At 44.7% G+C, this 23,148-nt stretch overlaps 1 protein-coding gene across 1 annotated transcript; it reads right to left on the bottom strand.

The window, feature by feature from the left end:
* Positions 1–7,585: 7,585 nt before the first annotated feature.
* On the bottom strand, positions 7,586–15,517 carry LOC309359610 (vacuolar protein sorting-associated protein 29-like). Its single transcript, XM_081893527.1, has 4 exons — positions 15,444–15,517; positions 11,588–11,779; positions 9,479–9,714; positions 7,586–7,875 (listed from the first exon to the last, which is right to left on the bottom strand). Exons 1-4 carry the CDS (start codon positions 15,444–15,446, stop codon positions 7,758–7,760), a joined length of 549 nt encoding a protein of 182 aa, XP_081749653.1. The 5' UTR covers positions 15,447–15,517; the 3' UTR covers positions 7,586–7,757.
* Between the last annotated feature and the right edge of the window lie 7,631 nt (positions 15,518–23,148).

The raw sequence follows: 23,148 nt of genomic DNA, 5'->3' as shown, positions 1-23,148 counted from the left end.
TACACCCCAACCATCTGGCTGGGTCTCCCTAGCCACCCTGGGCAGCTTCCAACAAAGTATTAAAATACAGTGGTCTGTTAAACATTAAAAGCTTCCCTAAAAGCTTTTAAAAGAAGGATGGAGGCCAGTGTTGCCCGCAGCACCCCTGACCATCATTCAAGGCACCCCAGGGTGCCATGGCACAGTGGCAAAAAACAATTGGTGTTGGGGAATTGTGCTTCCAGAAAGGGGGAGACAGCCAGAACCACCACTGACATCTGTCTGTAATATATGTAAAGCCGTAACAGGGGAACATACTGGCAATCAGGACATGGGGGGGGGGGACAATCTTGGCATGCAGAGGCAAAAGGATACACTGAGAGGGAGGTATAGACTTGACCATAAGGCTGTCAGAGGAATGTAAGAAGCAGGAGGGAAATAGCCCAGAAGGCTATTTGTCCCAGTTGCAGAGGAAATGGGTCAGAGGAGTTTAAGCAGAAAGGATGGCTCCTTCAACTGCGCTGCAGTGGTCAAGAAACAAAGAGAGAAGGAGGACATTGTGGAGGGGTGCCCTCATTTCGAGGTGTAGAAAAACTGAGCAAAAGGATGGGGAGGGGCTCCCCTCAAAATCAGGGAAACGAAAAGGGAACAGAAAACAAACACTAGGGAGTCCACAAACAAGAGACTTAGTGGTGAGCCTAAAACCAGGTGAAATGTAAGGAAGACAGTAGGGGAAGCTGTAGAAAAGAAAAGGATTGACACAGGTGCTCTCATACACAGCAATGGGCCTTTCTCAGGGCAACAGAACCCAAGTGTAATGATCTCAGGCAAGCAAGCAAGGCCCAATAAGAATTAATGAGTCTCTGGCAGTTTTATGGTATGTTTATTTACAATTTACATCCAGAGTGCAGCTCCGAGCCTGCCATCTTAGCTACGAGTCGGTCACTCTGAGTCTCCGCCCCTTTTGCAGCACAAAGGGCGCCAAAGTCCAGTCCTTCCTCTCTTGTACTTCCATTGCATTTTAACCCTTTCAGTTCTTTCGGTTCGGAGAGAAGGTGGATGGACTCCCCCTCCCACCCGCTATCAAACAAAGATCCCTCTAAACATAGTCTCCCTCCTGGTTGCATAGCAACCCCCTCAATGTCATCTATTTCCTCCCCTGCCTCTGCCTATGAGCTCTCCAAGTCTGCTGCTCTGAGTCTGGGAATTCTTTATGAAGGGGAGCCAAACTAACCCACTCCTGCTCTGTCTGTGGCTGCAATCCCTCATTTCCATAGTCAGGCTCTGGCTCCCTTTGTACTGGCATTCCTTCATCTCCACCAGACTCTTCCCAGGCATTCGATTCAGCCACATCCCTGACACCAAGTGTGAATGAATCAACATTCCCACACAGGGAATTCCAGAAAAGAGCCAGGAATGAATGAGGAGATTGTCAGCCACAGTTTTTCACTTCACCAACAGATGTTTCAAGGGAAGTCTAGACATAAATAGCATGGATGCATCAAAACAACAATCATCACCATGTGTGGCAAAAAAAAATAGACAAAACTCATTCGGGCTCCATTCAGTACTTGAATGAGTCTGGGTTTTGCCACTAGGGATGAAGTGTGCCGGTTTTTGTCTTGGTTCCCCATCAGGCTGTAGCACTGTGGATGTTGGTACCACTTACGAACCCCACATCACTGGTGCCCTCCAAGTCATGACAGTAATAAACTGCCTCGTCTTCAGCCTGGATGTTGGAGATGGTTAGATAGCCAGTGTTCCCAGATTCGGAGCCAGTGAACCGATGTGGGATCCCTTCTCCCCTTTTGTCAGCACCAAAGAGAACAAAGAGAGGAGCCTCTCCAGGTTTCTGCTGATACCAGCTGTAGCTGTTCCAATTTCTGCCACCACTTCTAGAGCAGGAGAGTTTCGCAGTTTGGCCCAGGGAAGCAGACTCGGTGAATGGCTGAATCATTGTTGGCTGTGAAATGACACCTTTGTTTACAAGGAAGAAAGAGGAAGAAAGAGGGGCCCTAAGCTATAGCTTGTTTAGCTTTTACGTATATCCAGAATTGCACAGATTGTACTGTACACTTCTTAAACGTAAGGTAAAGATAAAGGACCCCTGGATGGTTAAGTCCAATCAAAAGCGACTATGGGGTTGCAGCGCTCATCTCGCTTTCAGGCCAAGGGAGCCGGCGTTTGTCCGCAGACAGCTTTCTGTGTCGTGTGGCCAACAGGACTAAACCACTTCTGGCACAATGGAGCACCGTAACGAAAGCCAGAACGCACGGAAACACCGTTTCCCTTCCTGCCACAGTGGTACCTATTTATCTACTTGCACTGGTGTGCTTTCAAATTGATAGGTTGGCAGGAGCTGAGACACAGCAACGAGAGCTCACTCCGTTGTGGGGTTTTGAACCGTCAACCTTCCCATCAGCAAGCCCAAGAGGCTCAGGGGTTTAGACCACAGTGCCACCCGCATCTTAAATGTACAGTGGTACCTCGGGTTAAGAACTTAATTCGTTCCAGAGGTCCGTTCTTAACCTGAAACTGTTCTTAACCTGAAGCACCACTTTAAATAATGGGGCCTCCCACTGCCGCTGTGCCGCCGCCACACGATTTCTGTTCTCATCCTGAAGAAAAGTCCTTAACTTGAAGCACTATTTCTGGGTTAGCGGAGTCTGTAACCTGAAGCGCCTGTAACCTGAAGCGTCTGTAACCCGAGGTACCACTGTAATGTAATGTAATTCTTAAATGTAATGTGTGAACACCCCTTAGGGTCAGCCCAGTGTAACAAATTCGAGATTAGAGAGAGAGATGCAGATTATCAGCACCTGATCTCTGTGCAGGAAGGAGCTGGAAGACCCAAGAGATTTATTCACGAATACTGTGCACTCTTATGCTTCACTTGGCACCGCAGGTGCAGGGAATTTACAAGAACATACATTGGTGCTAAATCTGGTGAAAGTGGTCTGACAGCAACCCCTAAAGATTCAAGACAGGACGGCAGGCGTCACAGTTCTAAAAGCAGCCTGGCACACTGACATTTCCAGGGCAAAACTTCTCTCAAAATGGGGGCGAGTGACAGGATAAAGTTCACCAGCTTAAGTGCTGTTATTGAAGCACATGAAGAGTTTGGATTTGATTTGATATCCCGCTTTATCACTACCCGAAGGAGTCTCAAAGCGGCTAACATTCTCCTTTCCCTTCCTCTCCCACAACAAACACTCTGTGAGGTGAGTGGGGCTGAGAGACTTCAAAGAAGTGTGACTGGCCCAAGGTCACCCAGCAGCTGCATGTGGAGGAGCGGAGACGCGAACCCGGTTCCCCAGATTACGAGACTACCGCTCTTAACCACTACACCACATTGGCTTCCAGTGACCGTTAGAAAGATGGCAAGACTCCAACAAGGGCATCAGAATCCTTCTACATCCAGAAGCACTTGGGGAGCCTTGAAATAAAGACGATCACCTGGATGAGAAGATTCAAATTCCAACTAACAATGTTTAAAATAACTTTTTCTAAAAAACAAACACAGAACAACCCGAAGCCTTTCTTTTTGGAATTCAAGGTGCCGAAATCTCAAGGGAACAGAAAAGACTATTTATGTATGTGACCACGGCTGCACGGATGTTATTGGCCCAGAGATGGAAAGAAGATAAAGTCCCTGCCAGAGAAGAATGGCAGATCAAGTTGAAGGATTATGCCAAAATGGCCAAAATGACTACAAGAATCAGAAATCAGGAAGACCAAACTTTTAATAAGGAATGGGGGGAAATTATAACTTATCTTAAAAACCAATGTAAACAGCAAAAATCATTAGTAGGATTGGAATATCACTTGTAGTTTAATGGTGAATTTTGGACATAATGGAGATGTAATGGATTTGGATTATTATAAAAGATGCAGCAGGAAATGACTAACAATAGGACCCACAAATGGGAGGAGGGGGAAGTCCAGGAGATTCTTATGTTGCATGCTGGATATGTGATTGTAAAACTTTAACCTGAAAAACCAAATAAATAATTCAAAAACAAACAAAAACAAATCCCAGCTAACAAAGGATCCATTTGATAAATGAAATGGGTTCTCAGATAGGGCTAGATAAATGTGAGGTTCCACAGGATTTCTAAGAGGCTGATAAGATGTGATCATACTGGAATAGTGTTTCGGAACATGAGTTCCTGCCAAACAGGTATTTAAACAGGTGGGAAAGGATTCCTGGAGAGAGGGAGACAGGCAGAGACCACCTCTGGGCCTGCTCCAGATGGACTTTGGAGAGAGAGAGAGAGAGAGAGAGAGAGAGAGAGAGAGAGAGAGAGAGAGAGAGAGAGATTTTCTGTCGGCTTCCTTATGTGAAGGATCCTGATCATATTGTACTGTGTTAAAACAGTACAATGGTACCTCAGGTTAAGTACTTAATTTGTTCCAGAGGTCCGTTCTTAACCTGAAACTGTTCTTAACCTGAAGCACCACTTTAGCTGATGGGGTCTCCTACTGCTGCCGTGCCGCAGGAGCCCGATTTCTGTTCTTATCCTGAAGCAAAGTTCTTAACCTGAAGCACTATTTCTGGGTGTAACCTGAAGCCTATGTAACCTGAAGCATATGTAACCCGAGGTAACACTGTATTTTGCTTCATTTTTTACCATGCACCCCACTGTGATAATTTCACCAAATCTCTTCTCATGAACTGATGGAGAACAGTTCCCCAAAGGAGTGGTTTTTGACATAGTTCAAATGTCTATCAGCAGCAGCCAGTGACAAAAGAAGCCCATCGTCTGCAAGGAGGTTTTTGTCACACTTCCCTATGTGGTTCTATCACTGTGTGCTTGCTGCTGCTGTCATACGATAAACAGTAATAAACAGCCTCATCTTCTGCTTGAAGGTTGGAGACAGTTAAGGTGGCAGAGTTGGACGAGGTGTCATAAGAACCAGAGAACCTCTCTGGGATTCCAGAGGGTCTGGTGCTATGATAATATATAATTAGTTTGGGGGCACTGCCTGGCTTTTGCTGGTACCAGGATACATAGTAGTCTCCAATTTTCCCAGTGCTCCTGGTACAGGGGATTGTGGCTGTTTCTCCAGGGGGTACTGACAGCGAAGGTGTCTGAGTCAACACAAACTGGCTAAAGACCCCTGAAAGAAAGCAGAGAAAATAGAGAGACTGTTGTCAGAGAAACATTTGTTCCATCCAAGCCACGAGAAAAGGGAAGAAAACCCAACAGGGAGCAAGGTAATAGAGGAAGTCCTCTTCTCAAAGTATATTTCTAGGAGGAGGGAAAAGAGATGGAACGCCGCATTTCAAAACACAAACAACAAATTCACTACATTACCACTGCAAAAAGCGAAAAGGAGGACGAGGAGGAGAGGAAGGTTAGCCATATTGGAGGAATGCAAGGAAGTTGGGCTTCCTCTGAAGCAAAAGGTTTCTCTGAAAAGAGCCTCTCTGATTTGTCTTAAACCCTGCGAGGTGGTGAATGCAAAGATATGCAAATACATCTCTCCTGTCCGTCCTCAATGCCTTAACCATCCTGGCCCACAAATGCTATAAAGGCAACAGATAGTTTCTCTAAATCAGGCATGTCCAGAGTCCATTTTGGGGACCTAATCCAGCCCACCAGTTGGTTTAATCCAGCCCCTGTGGCAGTTTATCTCCCGGGGTGAAAAAACTTCCTTTAAAAAGTCAACAACTCTGATCGGCCCTCATGCATGTTCGCTTCATCAAATCTGGCCCTCTTTGAAAAAAGTTTGGCTTGGTCTAAGTCCAGGGTCAAGGTGTAGCTAACTCTTGTTTTTGCAAAGAACTTGTGCATCTTTTTGAACAGCTACAACAAGCTCCAGATATAGCCTCTCATTTTACTGGATGGAGGTCAGAGAGGGGTGCAAAACTAGTCTACTACAAAAAGGTAAAAGATGATGAGCATAAATAACAACAGCAACATTAATACCCCGCCTATCTGGCTGGGTTTCCCCAGCCACTCTGAGTGGCTTATAGCACATATAAAATTGAAAACTCACTACAGAGAAGGCCCTCTGCTTGGTTCGCTGCAACCTCACTTCTTGCTACACTCAGTCCACTTTTCCATTTGGCCCCATCCACTCATGATATCTGAAGTACAGAAATTTGGTCGGATGCAAACGTGACCAGATGCATTGTGCTATTAGAAGTGGGAGGGCAAACCTGATTCTGTTCATAGTGTTGTCTCCAACACTAGTCCAACCCTGTGGAACGCCCTCCCATCAGATGTCAAGGAAATAAACAACTACCTGACTTTTAGAAGACATCCGAAGGCAACCCTCTATCGCGATTTTTTTAATGTCTAATTTTTTACAATATTTTCTGTGCTGTAAGCCCCCGGAGTGGCTGGGGAGACCCAGCCAGATGGGTTGGGTATAAACAGTGTTTTTTTCTGGGGGGACACATACCCCTAAACATTTTGTGAATCTTCATACTTTTGTCCATTTACTGTATTTATTTTTCCGGATTTGTACTATAAAATGGTGGTTTTCTTGAGACAAAATGCGAGTATCCCTAAACATTTTTTAAAGAATAAAAGCACTGGGTATAATTTATTATTATTATTATTATTATTATTAGGACTAGCATTAGCTGCAACCCAATGACCTTGATCAATACTTATGCACTTCACATGGTCTTTTTATAAATGCGTGTGCATGCATATGAAACAAAATCAGATACACATGTGTGTTTCTCCTGCCTGTATTACGTTTCTGTGCTCCTGTCACCCTTCAGACCTTCCTACTTCCTAATCCTAACAAATATTCATGGAATGCTATGCAGTGGCTGGTTCTCAGAGAGCTGGTAGGGTAGAAGGCAGGGAGTCCGACAGTAGAGGGAGCCAGAGCTAGTGGCAGGCAGAGCCAACCGATTCTACTTTTGTCCTCCTCTTCCTCCCCCTTGTTGAGTTGTACAAGCTTAACACAGAGGGGGGAAAGGAGGGTGATAGCCAGGAACACACACACACACACACACACACAAAATAACCAGTCCGGGGTGTGTGTAAGAAGGCAAGAAAGTAGAGGCTGGCAGAGAACATATTGAGGATGGTGGGACAGTGGATCATTTGCCCAAATGGTCCAGACTCCACTGTATGACATTTCCAAACCTAATGTCAGGGAACTGCCATCGGAGCCAGAGGCGGAGGGAAGGCTCCAGAGTGATGCCGGAGAGGGTCCCGGTAGGGAGAGAGGCAGCCCATCTGCTGGGGAAGGAAATCAGCGTAACACCAGTGGAGAAGGGGGGCAGAAGGGGGAATCGGCGAGGGGGCTCCAGGACTCTTCACCGGAGACCAGCGGGGAGAGCACGGGTCCTCCGCTGCCCACACCCTCCCTGCGCAGAAGACTTCCGCGCAGGGAGAGTAGGAGGAGACTTGGCATCAAAGAACTTCTTTGCTGGAAGAAGTTCAAGAAACGCCCACTGACGGATTCTGCCAGCGACTGAGACAGCCACAAAGTGAGAGGTTGTCCAGACAGAAAGGGTTCAACCAGGTAACCTAGCCAGGAGTGGCGGCAACTTACACACGAACAACCCCTAGAACCATTACACCTAACCTCCTCTTTTTTTTTCTCTTCCTTTTTTTATAAAAAAAATGGAATATAGTTCATTTTGCAACAGGTTTATTGCTCCTCCATGTTTCAGTTCAAAGAGATCACAAGCAGTTACAAGGACAAAATTCCCACTGAAATGCTCCAGTAATGTGCAGCCGCTTGGCATTTATGAATAGTCAAAACCGTCGGTGGCAAGAAGCATCTGAGAGGAAAGGCAGCTTGATTTAAGGCTTCTTGTATTCAATCCTTTCCACCCTCACATCGTCTCCAATGAGCTGGTACACGTAAGTCACAACTACGGTGGACTGGATATCCATCAGTACAAAGGAAGGAGTGATGTTTCTGGAAGTCACAAAATAATTTGTGTTAGAAATGATGCAGCAGTTCTCAAAAAAAAAAAATTACCAGACCAGCTAATGGATAATTAATAGAGGACATTGCAGATTTTCTTCAAAGTACATGGTCAGGGAGGGAATAATGCACTAAAATTCTGCATTCAGATATTCAGATGCAGAATTCTAGGGTTGCAGAATTTTCTGCATGCAGAATATTTGTTTTCTTTTATTTCATAAAAAAACCCTCAAAGCAGTTTACAAAAAGATAAAACAATAAATCAATAAAAATTCACAACCATACTTTGAAACATACAAAAGTTAAAATACTAAAACAGATGAAAATCACCTCAGGTTCCTAAACATCTCAGAAGAAATGTCTAAACAAGAAGATTATAGGCAGGGTTATAGAATAGTGCCATACTTGGAAGTCGAGCGCAATCCATTCCGGAAATCCATTTGACTTCCAAAACGTTCAGAAACCAAAGCGCGGCTTCTGGTTGGCTGCAGGAAGCTCTTGCAGCTTAGGAGAAGTCATGGATGCCCTGTCAGATGTTTGGCTTCCAAAAACCAGAACACTCACTTCCGAGTTTCGATTATTTGGGAGTTGATTCGTTCGGGAGCCAAGGCGTTCGAGATCCAAGGTACAACTGTACAGAGGTACCTTGGTTCCCGAACTCAATCCATTTTGGAAGCCTGTTCGACTTCCAAAACGTTCGCAAAGCAAGGTACGGCTTGTGATTGGCCCTGGAAACATTGCCAACAGCTGAAACGGATGTTTGGCTTCCAAAAAAACGTTCACAAACTGGAACACTTGCTTACGGGTTTGCGGCATTCAGGAGCCGATCTGTTCAGGAACCAGGATACACTGTACATTTCACAAATGCACATGTTATGCATTCCCTCATGGATTCCTCTGCCCTGAGCCCTAGCTCAAGGATAGAGCATCTGCTTTGCATGCAGAAGGTCTTGGGTTCCATTCCTGGCATCTCTAGGTAAGACTGAGAGAGACACCTTGCCTGAAACCCTGGAAAGTCATCATCAATCTTTATTACGGTCCAGAGACCCAACAAATCATTACAAAGCAATACACAATTCATACAGCCTACCTCCAGGTTAAACAAGCATTTTGTGCAGAATATAGAGATCATTTGTTCTTGCAACCACCGATAAAAACTTTGCCACTGCTAACGTTCTAGCATTTGTCCGGTCTTCCAGTAGGAACCTGACATAGTGAGCCTCTGATTTTCCCGGGAAAGGTACCAGCAAGGGTAGTATCAGTTCAGCCCTGGCTTGCTCATATTTTGCACAGTGCAACAAAATATGTTTTATGGAATCGCTGTCTTGGGCACACGAGCAAAGTCTGTCCTGGTAGGGAACGCCTCTCAGCCTGCCATCCAACACTGCAGAAGGAAAACCGTTTAGTCTGGCTTTGGTGAAAAGCCTTTGATAGTTTGGTACTGTCAGGTTTTTAATGTAAGATGTTAACTTAAAGACATGCCCGTATTGTACTCCTACTGCCAGTGGACTACAGAAAGTTGCTGCCAGTCCGAGTAGGCATTACTGAGCTAGATGGATCAAAGATGAAAGATCTGAAAGATCTACCGTCTCACCTGTCCAAGGCATTGTAAGCTCCTGTGGCTGATCCTGGGTTGATGTATAACTTGTTTTCGTGCTCCAAAGCCTCGAATTTGTGTGTATGTCCTGAAATTAAGATGTCCACATCGAGCTGCCTGCGTAAAATGGCCAAGCTGTCCAGATCGCCCCAGGGAATAACTTGATGGCCATGGATCAAGCCGATTCTGAATGGCCCGACCAGGATTATTTTCTGCAGAGGGTAACTTGTTCCCTGAAGAAAGAAAAAGAAAAGGCGGAGGTGGTTAATTGTTAACCGATGCACAGGTCAGAATGAACAATACAAGGTCAGACCCCTTCGTTTTTAAATAAATACACACAGCATTCCTTCAAGTATATTTATTTCTGAGCTAACTCTTGAGAAAAGGCATATTGGGAAATAATTCATAATGAATTGGGGGGAGGGGAATGTTTAAAAGTACTTAAAAAAAAAAATCCAGAGTCCTTTCTGTTGGGGATAATTCAGACATAAATTCCCAGGTGTCAGAAAAGGTTATTTATGTATGCCACTACAGCGGCCTGTGTTTTATTAGCCCCAAAATGGAAAACAAGCGAAGACCCAACTAAGGAAGAATGGCAACTTAATGGAATATGCACAGCTTGCGGACTTAACATATAGAATAAGAGAACAAGAAGAATATATGTTTAAAGAAGATTGGAAAATGTTTATTGCATATATGGGGAAAATTGTGTATATTTTGAAAACATGGGCAGCTTTAAGATAAATTCAAGAGCGCAATTAAGTTTTGATGGATGTAATAATGGAATACGGAATGGTTTGGTTTTTGTAAAAAATGCAGGGATTTGTGATCTGCAAAATGTACCATGGAAAGAGAAGGGAAGTCATTGATATTAAGGTTGCTTAAATGAATATTCTAAAATGTAAAACAGAAATTTAATATAATTTTTAGGAAAAAAAGAAAAGAAAAAGTCATCATCTTCCATCTCCAACCAGAGAAACTGTTGTCTCATCACCATTGAACACTACACTAACTTACTAGGATTGGGAAAGATTCTGTACATTGTACCAAGGGTGTGGGGTGGCTGCCCACACAGGTACATGGAGGAAGCAGTCTCTCCTCCCACCCCCAGGTATAATTCTCCAGGAGGGGGCTGCACATTATTATATAGGCCACACGATACATTTAAACAGTCATGGCTTTCCCCAAAGAATTCTGGGAGCTTTAGTTTGTTCAGGGTGAGTTTTAGGAGATTCCCCTATTCCCCTTGCAATTCCCAAAGTGGTTTTCCCCAGGTAACTCTGAAAATTGTAGTTCGGGCGAAGGGGGGCTCCTTACAACTCACGACACTCTGAAACTACAGCTCCCAGGATTCTTTGGGAGAAACCATAACTGTTTAAAGGGGTATCATAGTGCTTTAAACATATGGTGGAAATGTGACTTTGTGCTGGTCCTGAGGGTTAACCGTGTGGCGAGGTCCGAGTCCAGTCCGAGGTCGAGGGTGCAGTATGGAGGCTGTCCGTCAAAGCTGAAGCTGGGTCCAAGGCAGGGAGTCGGGTGAGGTCAGAAACTCTGGCAGAAGAGCAGGACAGGGTGCAGACAGGAACAGGCTACCAACAATGTTGCTCCCGCAACCTGGGACTGGGGCTGGCTGGCTTTTATCCGCCCCGAGGCATAGAGTGGCCCTGGTCCACAGGTGACTCGCCTCTCCTGGCCTGAAGGCGAGCACTCCTCCTGCGGGAACTTAGTTCCCTCCGCCTCTCTGCCCTGAGCCTCTGCAGCTCAGGAGATGCTGGAGGGTTACCGGACCCAGAGGCAACCTCAGCTTCCCCTGATGGGGCTGAGGGTGGAGCACCTGCAGGCAATGGGTCCTCCATCACCTCAGGAGCCAGAGCAGACTCAGCTGACGCCTGCACCTGAGGATCCAGCACAGGTGAGAACCCTTCAGGCTCATGGCCCAGCCCTGGCTCAGCTGGTTCTGGAGGCGGGGAATCCTGTGCAGGCTGGGATTCCTCAGGTTCAGCATCTGAGTCTGAATCCCAGGCCATCACAGACTTAGGAGTAGCTCCCCATTTACATCTTCCCAGACTGGCAGCCAGTAACAAAGTTATGAAGCTGTGCCCCTACCTCATCGAAGTCCCCTCTGACCACGTGGACGTCCCCGGCCAATGTCCGTAGATAATCGTAGGTCTCCTTGGTACAGAGATTCCCCGTGCAGAGGATATGCTGGATCTTCCCAGGAACCAGGAGTTTTCGGAACTTGGCCGGGAGAGCGTTGCATCGGTGAGGAATGTGAAGGTCTCCAATCACCAGCACCAACTGTTTTGTTTTTTTCAAGCCGGTGAGGGAAGAGTAGAAGCGAAAACGCCAACAAAAAATGTTAGACTTTAGGCTTGTTCACATGTGAATCCAGGTACAAGTAGTCTCCACAGTGCTGGGGACAGTCATTGTAAGAATCTGATAACCTCAAGAGTTTGCTTGCTTTCCTCTTCCCTCCTCATTCCCATTTCCTTGTGTATCTATCTCACCTGATATGGTTCTTACAAAAGTGGCTCTGGGAGCCTTTTTTGGTTGAAGAGCAGGTAGAAAGGCTTTAGTAAATAAACGGAAAAGGAAATTTATCATAAACTTCAAGATGGGCAAAAGTCTAGGTTCTCCCCCCACCCATGACTTTTAATGAGGGGACTATGTAACATTTCACAACATCACCCTCCACCCTAACCTTTCACAGAGATAGTGATCTGGTCCTAGTACTTATACTTTGCAAACTATTTCTTGGAACATCTGGAGCCCTTTTCGCCTGCTAGAACAAAAACCAAAGAAATGGCAAAATTCGGGGCATTGTTCCATCAACAATCTTTCTAATCGCCCCAGTTCTGCAAACACTTATGCACTTACCAGGAAAGACTTGCCAAAATCTTGTGAGCTTATCACATGACAATGAAAGGAATGTGTGCAATCTTAACTGAGTCTAGTCAACTATGTACTCAAGAAAGGCTCTCTTAACTGGGATCCTGTGTGTGTTCGTGGCACAGAGGCATGTCTCAATCAGCGCCATGAGAGTTGACTCTCCAACGAGTGAGTTTAGGATTGCAGCTCAATGCTCTGAATTTCAGACACCTGTGGTTTATTAGTTGCGGATATTAGCAGCACCCCTTGAAGGACACAGAATTTCATAGATTTTCTCCCTTTCCCTGTATATGTGGCAGCCTCTAGGGCAGGGGAAATGAACCTTTTGCAGCTCAAGCCATGCCTGGCTAGAGAGGAACCCAAAGGAACTGCATTCTAATGCAATAGAAGTTTAAACTTTGGGGCGCTGCTCCACTAGCCTCAGCCTATCATCCCCTGCCTGTCTTTTGTTATAAGAATTCTAAGGTCTCATATATAGAATAAATGTTCATAAATGTACAAGGCAAACACATAAGTACATAAACCACACAGGGTGGATAAAAATCAATGATTTTTTTAATAAAAAAAACACGGGGTTTTTAAAAATTTAAATCGGATTTTTTAAATATAAATTGGATTTTTAAAATAAAATGCTTTTGGAGGAAAAATCTTTCTAAAGATAGTTTTTTATTTAAGTTACATTATAGTCCAAAGGAAATAAGGATTTTTAAAAAGTTTTTCATGTGTGCTAAAACTCAGAGTCTAAGTTATAAAAAAAAAGTTTAACCACATCAGTTAACAAACATGGATACATATGCTATAATATTACTGTTTTAGTTAAATAAATAGTTTAAATTGTTATTAAGGAAATGATTATTTTTCTCCTTCCAATAAAGTACAGCAGAAAAGTTGTCCAAATATAAAGAACTGACTTATTAAACCTCACAATAATTTCATAATGATCTGTCTATGTATTTCTAATAGTATAACCAAATAAGTAATTTTTGATATAACTGTAAAGACTACTCTAAAAATTTATTATTCCAAAAATGAAACCTTCATCTGGTTGTAAATATTAAGATTATACCAGCAAGAATGAGTCCTTCTGTAAAAAAAAATGACTTAAATCAAATCCACCCTGAAACCACGTATCTGAAATTGTACAGGAGAGCAATCCTGAAGCTATTTTGACTCTCCCAAATTGACCTCAACTATTTCTCTGCAGGGAGGAAGGCAATGGGAAAAGCTTTCCAATTGTCTTTGGACTGTAGGGGCTTACACCTCCCTGCAAATACAGTCTGGCAAGTATCTGTTAAACTATCAATATGTGTAAGAGATTCAGGAACTAAAGTGCTTATCATCTCAAAGGAATGCAATCAAGTAGTTCGAAAGCACCCCAAAAACTGCAAGTAGATAAATAGGTACCGCTCCAGCAGGAAGGTAAACAGCATTTTCGTGCTCTGGTTTCGCCATAAGTGGCTTAGTCATGCTAGCCATATGACCCGGAAGCTGTACGCCAGCTCCCTCGGTCAATAAAGCGAGATGAGCGCCACAACCCCAGAGTCATCCACGACTGGACTTAACTGTCAGGGGTCCTTTACTTTTCTTTTCTTTTTTAAGGCAGTATCAGGTATCCTAGCAGACAGGAGAGAAGCAACACTCTCAAATTTCTGCTGGAGACCGCCTCCTTCTGTGATGTATGTATGGTGTTTTGGGGTGTGGTCTTGGGCTACAGGGTGGGCAATTTCAAAAGTCTTTATAGGAGCTTGCACACCATTTTTCGGGGTTCTCCTCCCTCCTGCGTGTGGTGAGAGGGACCCTGTTGCAACAGTTTATTTTCCTTAATCAGGCTTAGTGGCCGCTTTGCTTTCAATGTACTCCGGTTGGCCTCTGCTTTCTCTCCAACTGATAGAGATCTCCTGAGGGACTCTAGATACTCCATAAGGGAATGAGAGGTATTTTTCTTATAACACTTTTTACTTTCAACCAGTCCAAGGGGTGGTTCTCCCTGCCACCTTTCCCCTCAGTCTCAGTATTGCCCTTGTACAACTCCACAGGGAGGAAGATGGGGACTAAACAATAATTAGTTGGCTCCTTCTGTCATTGACTCTGGCGCCCCCTACTGTTGGCCTCCAATGGATGAGTGTGGCAGGAGTGGGTGTGGCCAAACACACCCTATTCTCCATACAGGCAAACAAAAGGCATGGTTGCCATTCAAGGACACACCCCAGACAGATAGGTAATCACTAGAGGAGGACGCAGGGCAGGCAGGACCAGTGAGGGGTGTGGCCCAAGGACCACCTAATGATGTCTAGAGGGCCACACCTGGCCCTCAGGCTGAAGGGCGAGGTCTACAGGTTATGGGACTCCAGCACCCATCAGTCCCAGCTCGCATTCCTAGCGGTCTGGTGGGATCTGGAAGAACACATCCCTGATCTATGGTATCGACCCAGAAACTGCACATGTTTTCTCATTGCCTCTTTGCAAGTAGTAGAGCAGGAAGAGAAAATGGAGGTAGTCACTTCTGCAGCTAGCTGGGACTCTGGTATTATCTGAGAATAATAACACACGTTACAAACTGCAATTCCTTCTCCATAATCTAAGCCTTCTCTTGCTTGACTTTAGAGCCTGTTTTGAATGCGACGCAGGGGGAAGAGGAAACAGGTCTCTGGGCATGTGCAGAGTATACATGCACACACCCCTATAGCTACAGCCTGCTCGCAACTGCACCCATCAATCCATTTGGAAGTGAGGCTTGCAGATCAAAAGTCTGCTTTCCACAGACCCATAAGCATCAATTTAAATGCTCTGTGTTAAGGTAAGTATGCAGATGATTTCTTCTGTAGGAGAGAGATTCTCTCTGAACTCAAAGGTATTATTTAGGAAGAGCTAAACTTTGGCACTGGGAAAGGCTTTCCCAGCCAGAGCCCTGGAACCTCCTCTGGCCTCAGAATAAGAGCTCTCCCTAGAATCTTGGCACAGCTGTGAACACGAAAACCACGCTCCCCCCCCCTTAAGGAAAAGGGGGTCCTAAATCAGCAGCATTCCTCCAACCCTAGGCAAAAGTACCCCTTAGCCCCTGCCCCTTGCTCACCATCTTGTAAGACTTCCACCTCCTTCCTGGTATATCCAGCAGACAGCAAAGCAAACACACTGAATCACAAATGAAAGCTGTCCACAGCAGCTGCCAAATTAGTAGGTTTGTGGAGCTCCTGACACATGTGCTGTGCAAGCCCTGAAGCTACTGCCCTCGCCCTTACTGCCCTTTTGCATTCATCTCCCTTTTTAAATACACTTCCCAGCTGGGGGTCCTGGTCCTGAAGGTTATTTGATACAGGGCTTCATTTAAAGGAGCAGCCAGGTTTTGCTGGGGCTGAGATCCAGAACCTGCTTTAAATATTAAAGTGGGCGTGGGGAACATTTGGCCCTTGGGATGTTGCCGAACTACAACTCCCATCAGCCCCAGCAAGCATAGGCAATGGCCAGGGATGATGGGAGTTGTAGTTTAGCAACATCCAGAGGGCCACATATTCTCCACGCCCACTTTAAATATTTAAAGCCAGTTCTGCATGCCAACAATTTCGGGTAGATGTGGAGGGGAGTCCTGAGATTCTGAGAATCTCTTTATATAGATATATATTATTCTTTATTATTCTTTGTTTATTTTTATTTTGTATTTGTAAAACTAATAAAAATGATTTAAAGAAGAAGAAGTGCCCTGATAAAGCCCATCCACTCCAAGATCCTGTTTTCATGGTAGCTAACCACTTGACTCAGGATGTTTGTGGCGCTGTGGGTTAAACCACTGAGCCTCTTGGGCTTGCTGATCAGAAGGTCAGCAGTTTGAATCCCCACAACAAGGTGAGCTCTTGTTGCTCAGTCCCTGCTCCTGCCAACCTAGCAGTTCGAAAGCACATCAAAGTGCAAGTAGATAAATAGGTACCACTCCAGTGGGAAGGTAAACGGCGTTTCCGTGCATTGCTCTGGTTTGCCAGAAGCGGCTTAGTCATGCTGGCCACATGACCCAGAAAAACTATCTGTGGAGTGGACAAACACCGGCTCCCTCAGCCTGTAAAGCGAGATGAGTGCCGCAACCCCAGAGTCATTCACAACTGGACTTAATTGTCAGGGGTCTCTTTACCTTTACCTTTAACCAGATGACTGGATAGTTCAGTTGATTAGAGGGTGCTACTGCTAACACCAAGGCTGCAGATTGGATCTGCACATTCCCGCATTACAGTGTGTTGAACTAGATGATCCTCGGGATCCCTTCCAATGCTACAATTCCATGATTCTATGACAGTGGGGAGCCAGTAGTCTGGACTTGAGTGCAGCAGTAACTCTAGATAAAAGGTAAAGGGACCCCTGACCATTGGGTCCAGTCATGACTGACTCTGGGGTTGCGGCGCTCATCTCGCTTTATTGGCCGAGGGAGCCGGCGTACAGCTTCCGGGTCATGTGGCCAGCATGACTAAGCTGCTTCTGGCGAGCCAGAGCAGCGCACGGAAACGCCGTTTACCTTCCCGCCAGAGCGGTACCTATTTATCTACTTGCACTTTGACGTGCTGTCGAACTGCAAGGTCGGCAGGAGCAGGGACCGAGCAACGGGAGCTCACCCCGTCGCGGGGATTCGAACCGCCAACCTTCTGATCGGCAAGTCCTAGGCTCTGTGGTTTAACCCACAGTGCCACCCACATCCCAGTAACTCTAGATCGCTTCTGCTAAAAGGGTTTTTGCCTCACTTCCCCATCTGAATGACCAGCTGTGCAAGACACCCCTGGATGCAGCACGCAGCAGTAATACGTAGCTTCGTCTTCTGCCTGGGCTCCTGTGATGGTCAGGGACATTGCGTTTCCTGACTTGGACCCGGAGAAATGGGCTGGGATGCCGGACGGCCTGGAGCTGGTTTGGTATAGTATCAGGCGTGGAACCTGCCCTCCTTTCTGCTGGAACCACTGCGGGTAGAGACCATCCGTGATCGTCCCGCTACTGTGTCTGCAAGACAAGGTGATGGTCCCACCTTGAGGCACAGTCTCTGAGGGCTTCAAGGGCTGCAGCTGCTGGGCACTGGAACCTGGAAGGGAACAAGGAAGGGGAGAACTTAGTAAACGGTGACACCAAACATTTGCAAGCATTCCATTAGTGGAAGGAAGAGAAACTTCGGAACTGGGGGATGAAGGTGGACCTCAACGCCTCTTGGGGCTTTTCCCAAGCCAGTCCTGATCCCCGTCCACCTTGAATACTATTGCTTGGCTGGAATGTGTTCTAGGAGGTTTCCTCTCGCTTCACTCGATGGAGAGGGAACCTCTGGTCTTTCCTGTACAAAGCATTCAGAGTTCACATCCACTTTTGCCTCTGGCTTAACCTACCACAGCCATGTGGCCCCTGAAAGGTCCTGCAGAAGGCAATGTGGCCCTCAAGCTGAAAAATGTGCCCCACCCATGCAGTAGACAACTCAAGGTTTCTATGGAGGATCTCTCTTCCGTACATCAATGTCATGTCCCTCACCTATAGACTTGAGGATGAAAAGGAGAAGAATTGTTCGAAGCATCTTAGGGGGAAGCAGAGATTCTTCCTGAAGCAAAATAGATTTTGATTGGCATCTTCTCAGAACTCTCTTAAACCCACAGATAACAAGAGAGCTTCCTCTTCATGCAAATGTCCTGCCCTTTATCTAATGTCCCTGGATTAGTGGGAGGGAGATTTGTTTAAATTTGTTAAGCTAAACTAATCGGAAATAGCTTCCAGATATTTAATGGGCTTAGGATTCTATTTATGTTAACTGATAAAATAATGTGTTTAATATAATAAGGAGAAGATTTAAAGATGTTAATGTTCAATTTAAAGTGTATAAAAATTGGGTTTTGGGAAACCGTTATAAGGATTTGCAATGAAATTCAACTAAGGGGAAATGAGGAAGTCACTTTACAAAGCTAATAACTGTTATTTTCAATAAGGTTATGATTTATGTTTGTTATGTTTCTTTGTTTTGTGTTTTGTTTGTCGTTAATATTGTAAAAACCAATAAAAAAAATTGGGGAAAAAATTAACTAATGTCCCTGGAACAATGCAGGGTAACATAGCTACCAGTGGAAAAGCAAACATGCACCCCACTTTCCTGGGCGTCAACAAACTCATTCATTCCGATTGGTTTGCAGGAAAGTTAGGTGATTATTTCCCCCCAATTATATTTTAGGAAATTTCAACATTTTTAACATTTACAATCGAATCACAATTTTGTCTTTTCTCTTACTTTTATCAACTTCCCACCCCGTTTTCCAAGGAGTTGTGATTTCTCCCCTTCTGTCTTTTAAATCGTAACCACAGTATTATAATCTAATTACTTCTGTTCCTCTTAGCTCAAATCCTGCTCTCAGGTTCATCATACTATAATATTTCTTTAAGTACTTCGGAAAAGGCACCCATTCTTCCAGAAAACATTCATCATTAGATTCTCTTAATTTTGCTGTTAATTTTGCCAGTTCTGCATAGCTTCCTGATTTGGAGGTTAGGTGATTTAGCAAGCGTTATGCAGTACATTTCCCCATCAATTCCTTCTCAAAAAGTCTTGTGGGTGAAATGGGATTATAATAATAATTATTATTATTATTTATCTATACCCCGCCCATCTGGTTGAGTTTCCCCAGCCACTCTGGGCGGTTCCCAATCGAGTGTTAAAAACAATACAGCATTAAATATTAAAAACTTCCCTAAACAGGGCTGCCTTCAGATGTCTTTTAAAGAGAAGATAGCTGCTTATTTCGTTCACATTTGAAGGGAGGGTGTTCTACAGGGTGGGCGCCACTACCGAGAAGGCCCTCTGTCTGGTTCCCTGTAACCTCACTTCTCGCAGTGTGGGAACCGCCAGAAGGCCCTCAGCGCTGGATCTCAGTGTCCGGGCCGAACGATGGGGGTGGAGATGCTCCTTCAGGTATACAGGAGAAGACCAGCCGATCCATTATAATTGCACAGCCTGAATTTTCCCAGCATGTGATTTCATCCCACCCCCCAAAATAGTGACAGTTCCTTTGCTTCTGAGTAGGCATGTGCAAGACCTGAGTTGGATCACCAGATGATGGGGCTCATTTGACAGCAAAACATAGGGCAAGCGTATGTGTTTGTGTTTTCTAGTGTGTCTTTAATCTGAATTACAAAGACCTTCTTGACTTTTAAAACAATTTCATCACAGAGAAGCTTTTAAGGAGTACTGTAAATGCATATATAATAGATAAAGATGGCAATGAACTATCTTGCAATTTGCAGGAAAACGCAGAAGTGGAGCGGTTCAAGGCAAGACCCTGTTATAGCACAGATAGTTGAGTGGAGCAGCTGTGTCTGATGTAGCCTAAGCAAATGTGTATGGGACAACATTGCCACCTACTGGCTACATAATGCCACTGCCACTTAAGCAAATGTATATGGGACAACATTGCCACCTACTGGCTACATGATGCCACTGCCACTACATTTATTATTATTTGTTATATAATCGTGTCCAGCTCTTCGTGACCCCATGGACCAGAGCACGCCAGGCACTCCTATCTTCCACTGCCTCTTGCAGTTTGGTCAAATTATTATTATTATTATATATAATAATAATAATAATAATAATAATTTGATCTATTATTATTATTTATACCCCGCCCATCTGGATGGGTTTCCTCAGCCACTCTGAGCAGCTTACAGCATATGTAAAACATTGAAAAACATCAAATATTAAAAACTTCCCAATATTTATGTATGTACTGTATGTATTAATTTATTTCTATTTATTTACTTGCTTGCTTGCTTGCTTACTTGTTCATTTATTTATTGCCAAATCTTCTACATTTCCACATCAGCAGAGGCTTAAGAAATGTCACACATTTGCCTGTCGGAGTAGATTTTTTGGTATTTGGTTATGGGGGAACCACAAAGCGGGGGCCTGAAAAAGTTCAAGGGGAAACCACACTGTATCTGCACAGGATATCATGCTACAGATGTTCAGGACAAATATACAGGTGTAGAAGGGGTGGCCCAAGGGATTTCAGAACCGAGAGTGCAGTGAAATGTAGTTGGGCCACCTAGCTAGCCATGCGCACAGAGGTTTGTGCATGTGAATCGCCAACCACAGCGTTGGGGACAAAAAGTTCTAATTTTGTGCCATGATTTCAGAGTGGCCACCTGGTGGGGAGTCAGTGCACCAAGGAACAAAATATGACATTGAGCAGGGGTCAGCAAACTTTTTCAGCAGGGGGCCAGTCCACTGTCCCTCAGACCTAATGGGGGGCCAGACGTTTGGGGGGAGGATGAATGAATTCCTATGCCCCACAAATTCCTATGCCCCAGAGATGCATTTTAAATAAAAGCACACATTCTACTCATGTAAAAACATGCTGATTCCCGGACCATCTGCGGGCCGGATTTAGAAGGTGATTGGGCCAGATCCGGCCCCCGGGCCTTAGTTTGCCTAGCCATGGCATTGAGCAATGCAAAAAGAGCAGTGGAGAAGCTTTGGGTGTTCTGAGTAGTTAGCAGTGGTTTGTTTGTTTGTTTGTTTGTTTGTTTGTTTGTTTGTTTTAGCTGGAGAGCGGTTTTGACACATCTCCGGGGGGAGACATTGTGGGCTGGCACTCCCCACGCCTGGTTCTTGCCATTACGTACTTCTGAGAAGAGGGACACGGGTGGCGCTGTAGGTTAAACCACAGAGCCTAGGACTTGCCAATCAGAGGTTCGGCGGTTCGAATCCCCGCAACGGGGTGAGCTCTCGTTGCTCGGTCCCTGCTCCTGCCAACCTAGCAGTTTGAAAGCACGTCAAAGTGCAAGTAGATAAATAGGTACCACTCTGGCGGGAAGGTAAAGTGCATTTCTGTGCGCTGCTCTGGTTCGCCAGAAGCGGCTTAGTCATGATGGCCACATGACCCGGAAGCTGTACGCCGGCTCCCTTGGCCAATAAAGCAAGATGAGTGCTGCAACCCCAGAGTCGGCTACAACTGGACCTAATGGTCAGGGGTCCCTTTACCTTTACTTCTGAGAAGTCCAAAATGAACATTTCAAGTCAAAACAGAAGCTGCCCAGTGAATACATGTCTACACTTTTATTTATATCTATGACTCCACCTAGCCACTCTAATCCATGTTTGGTCACGCTATGGGGCAGGGACAATTCATATTTCCTTTTCTTCAATCCATCACCCATGTAGCAGCAATGGCAGACCCCAACATTTCTCCAATGAAAATAGGGACGTCCCATTCCATCATGATAATTTTTACTATTTATAACCTACACATCTTACTGGGTTTTCCCAGCCATTCTGGGCAGCTTCCCACATACATAAAAACATAGTAAAACATTATGACACACAAACTACGTGACAAGGATAACTGTGATTTTAAAGATGAATGGGAACCTTTTACAAAATATTTGAAGAAGCAACAAAATGAACTGGACTCTTTGGCAGGTTTTGAATAAGCATTCACAAACTCTTTATTGTAATAGATAGATAGATAGATAGATAGATAGATAGATAGATAGATAGATAGATGATAGATAGATAGATGATAGATAGATAGATAGATAGATAGATAGATAGATAGATAGATAGATGATAGATATAGATAGATGATAGATAGATAGATAGATGATAGATAGATAGATAGATAGATAGATAGATAGATAGATAGATAGATGATAGATAGATAGATAGATAGATAGATAGATAGATAGATAGATAGATAGATAATTTTAGGATCTTTATAATTTTACAACATGCAGACAGAAAGATGTGTTGAGAAGCCAGAGAAAGGTACAATCAGATTACAAGCAAAAACACAAAGCTTTTCATAAACTAACACCTTTAAAATATTTCCCATTCCTGCAATTGTAAGTCAGCAAGCCTTAATCGAAAGTGCAAAATCCGTTCTTGGGAAGTTTATCTCCCATTCCTGTGTACGGTTGTATCGCAAACATGGTAGGCTGTTCAGGGGTGTCGTACGACAAGCAATAATACACAGCTTCATCTTCTGCTTGGAGGTTGGAGATGGTTAAGGTGGCAGAATTGGATGACTAGTCAAAGGAACCGGAGAATCGCTCTGGGATTCCGGAAGATCTGCTGCTGAAGCCGATTATCAGTGGCTTGGGGGAACTGCCAGGCTTCTGCTGATACCAGGAGACAGCGTAGCTCGCAATCTTTCCACTGCTCCTGATGCAAGAGATGTTGATGGTTTCTCCAGGGGATGCTGATAAGAGCAGTGGCTGAGTCAACACGAACTGGGCCAAACCCCCTGAAAGAAAGAATAGGCACCATGAAGGTTTTCACTTCAAGCAAAGACAAAGGGGTAGAAAGCCAAGGGGGACGAAGAAGGCCTTGATCAGGGTTTCCCAAACTTGGCTCTCCAGCAGTTTTTGGACTACAGTTCCCATCATCCCTGACCACTGGTCCTGCAAGCTAGGGGTGATGGGAGTTGTTATGTACTGAGTTGAATAGGATCCAAAAGGCAGCAGTCTGATTAGTCCTAGAACAATAGGATCCAAAATGCAGCAGTGTGATTGGTCCTAGAACAGTAGGATTCAGAATGCAGCATTCTGATTGGTCCTAGAAAAATGCAGCAGTATGATTGGTCCGCAGGAGCCACCCAATCCAGCTCCAGGTGGAAGTGAATCCACAACCTGATTGGCCCACAGGAGAATCCCGGAATTAGCCAATCATGTGCGGCCCATTGTGTAAATAATGTATATAAAGCAGATATTTTGGAGGAACCTTCATTCCTCACTACTATGAGCTGAATAAAGAGCATGAAATCCACACTCGACTCTGAGTA

The sequence above is a fragment of the Podarcis melisellensis genome (assembly GCF_964234715.1).
Source record: "Podarcis melisellensis genome assembly, chromosome: 16".
NCBI classification, from domain to species: Eukaryota; Metazoa; Chordata; class Lepidosauria; order Squamata; family Lacertidae; genus Podarcis; species Podarcis melisellensis.
Note: the sequence above shows the minus strand (reverse complement) of the source record. Positions and strands in the feature narration are given on the sequence as shown.

What these genes read in the sequence shown, in the direction of transcription:
- LOC309359610 (XM_081893527.1), bottom strand. An exon ending in TCAGAGGGGACTTCGATGAG is followed by an intron (nt 9,715 to 11,587) that starts GTAGGGGCACAG and finishes TTCTTTCTTCAG; the next exon opens with GGAACAAGTTACCCTCTGCA. An exon ending in GCTTACAATGCCTTGGACAG is followed by an intron (nt 7,876 to 9,478) that starts GTGAGACGGTAG and finishes TGTGACTTCCAG; the next exon opens with AAACATCACTCCTTCCTTTG.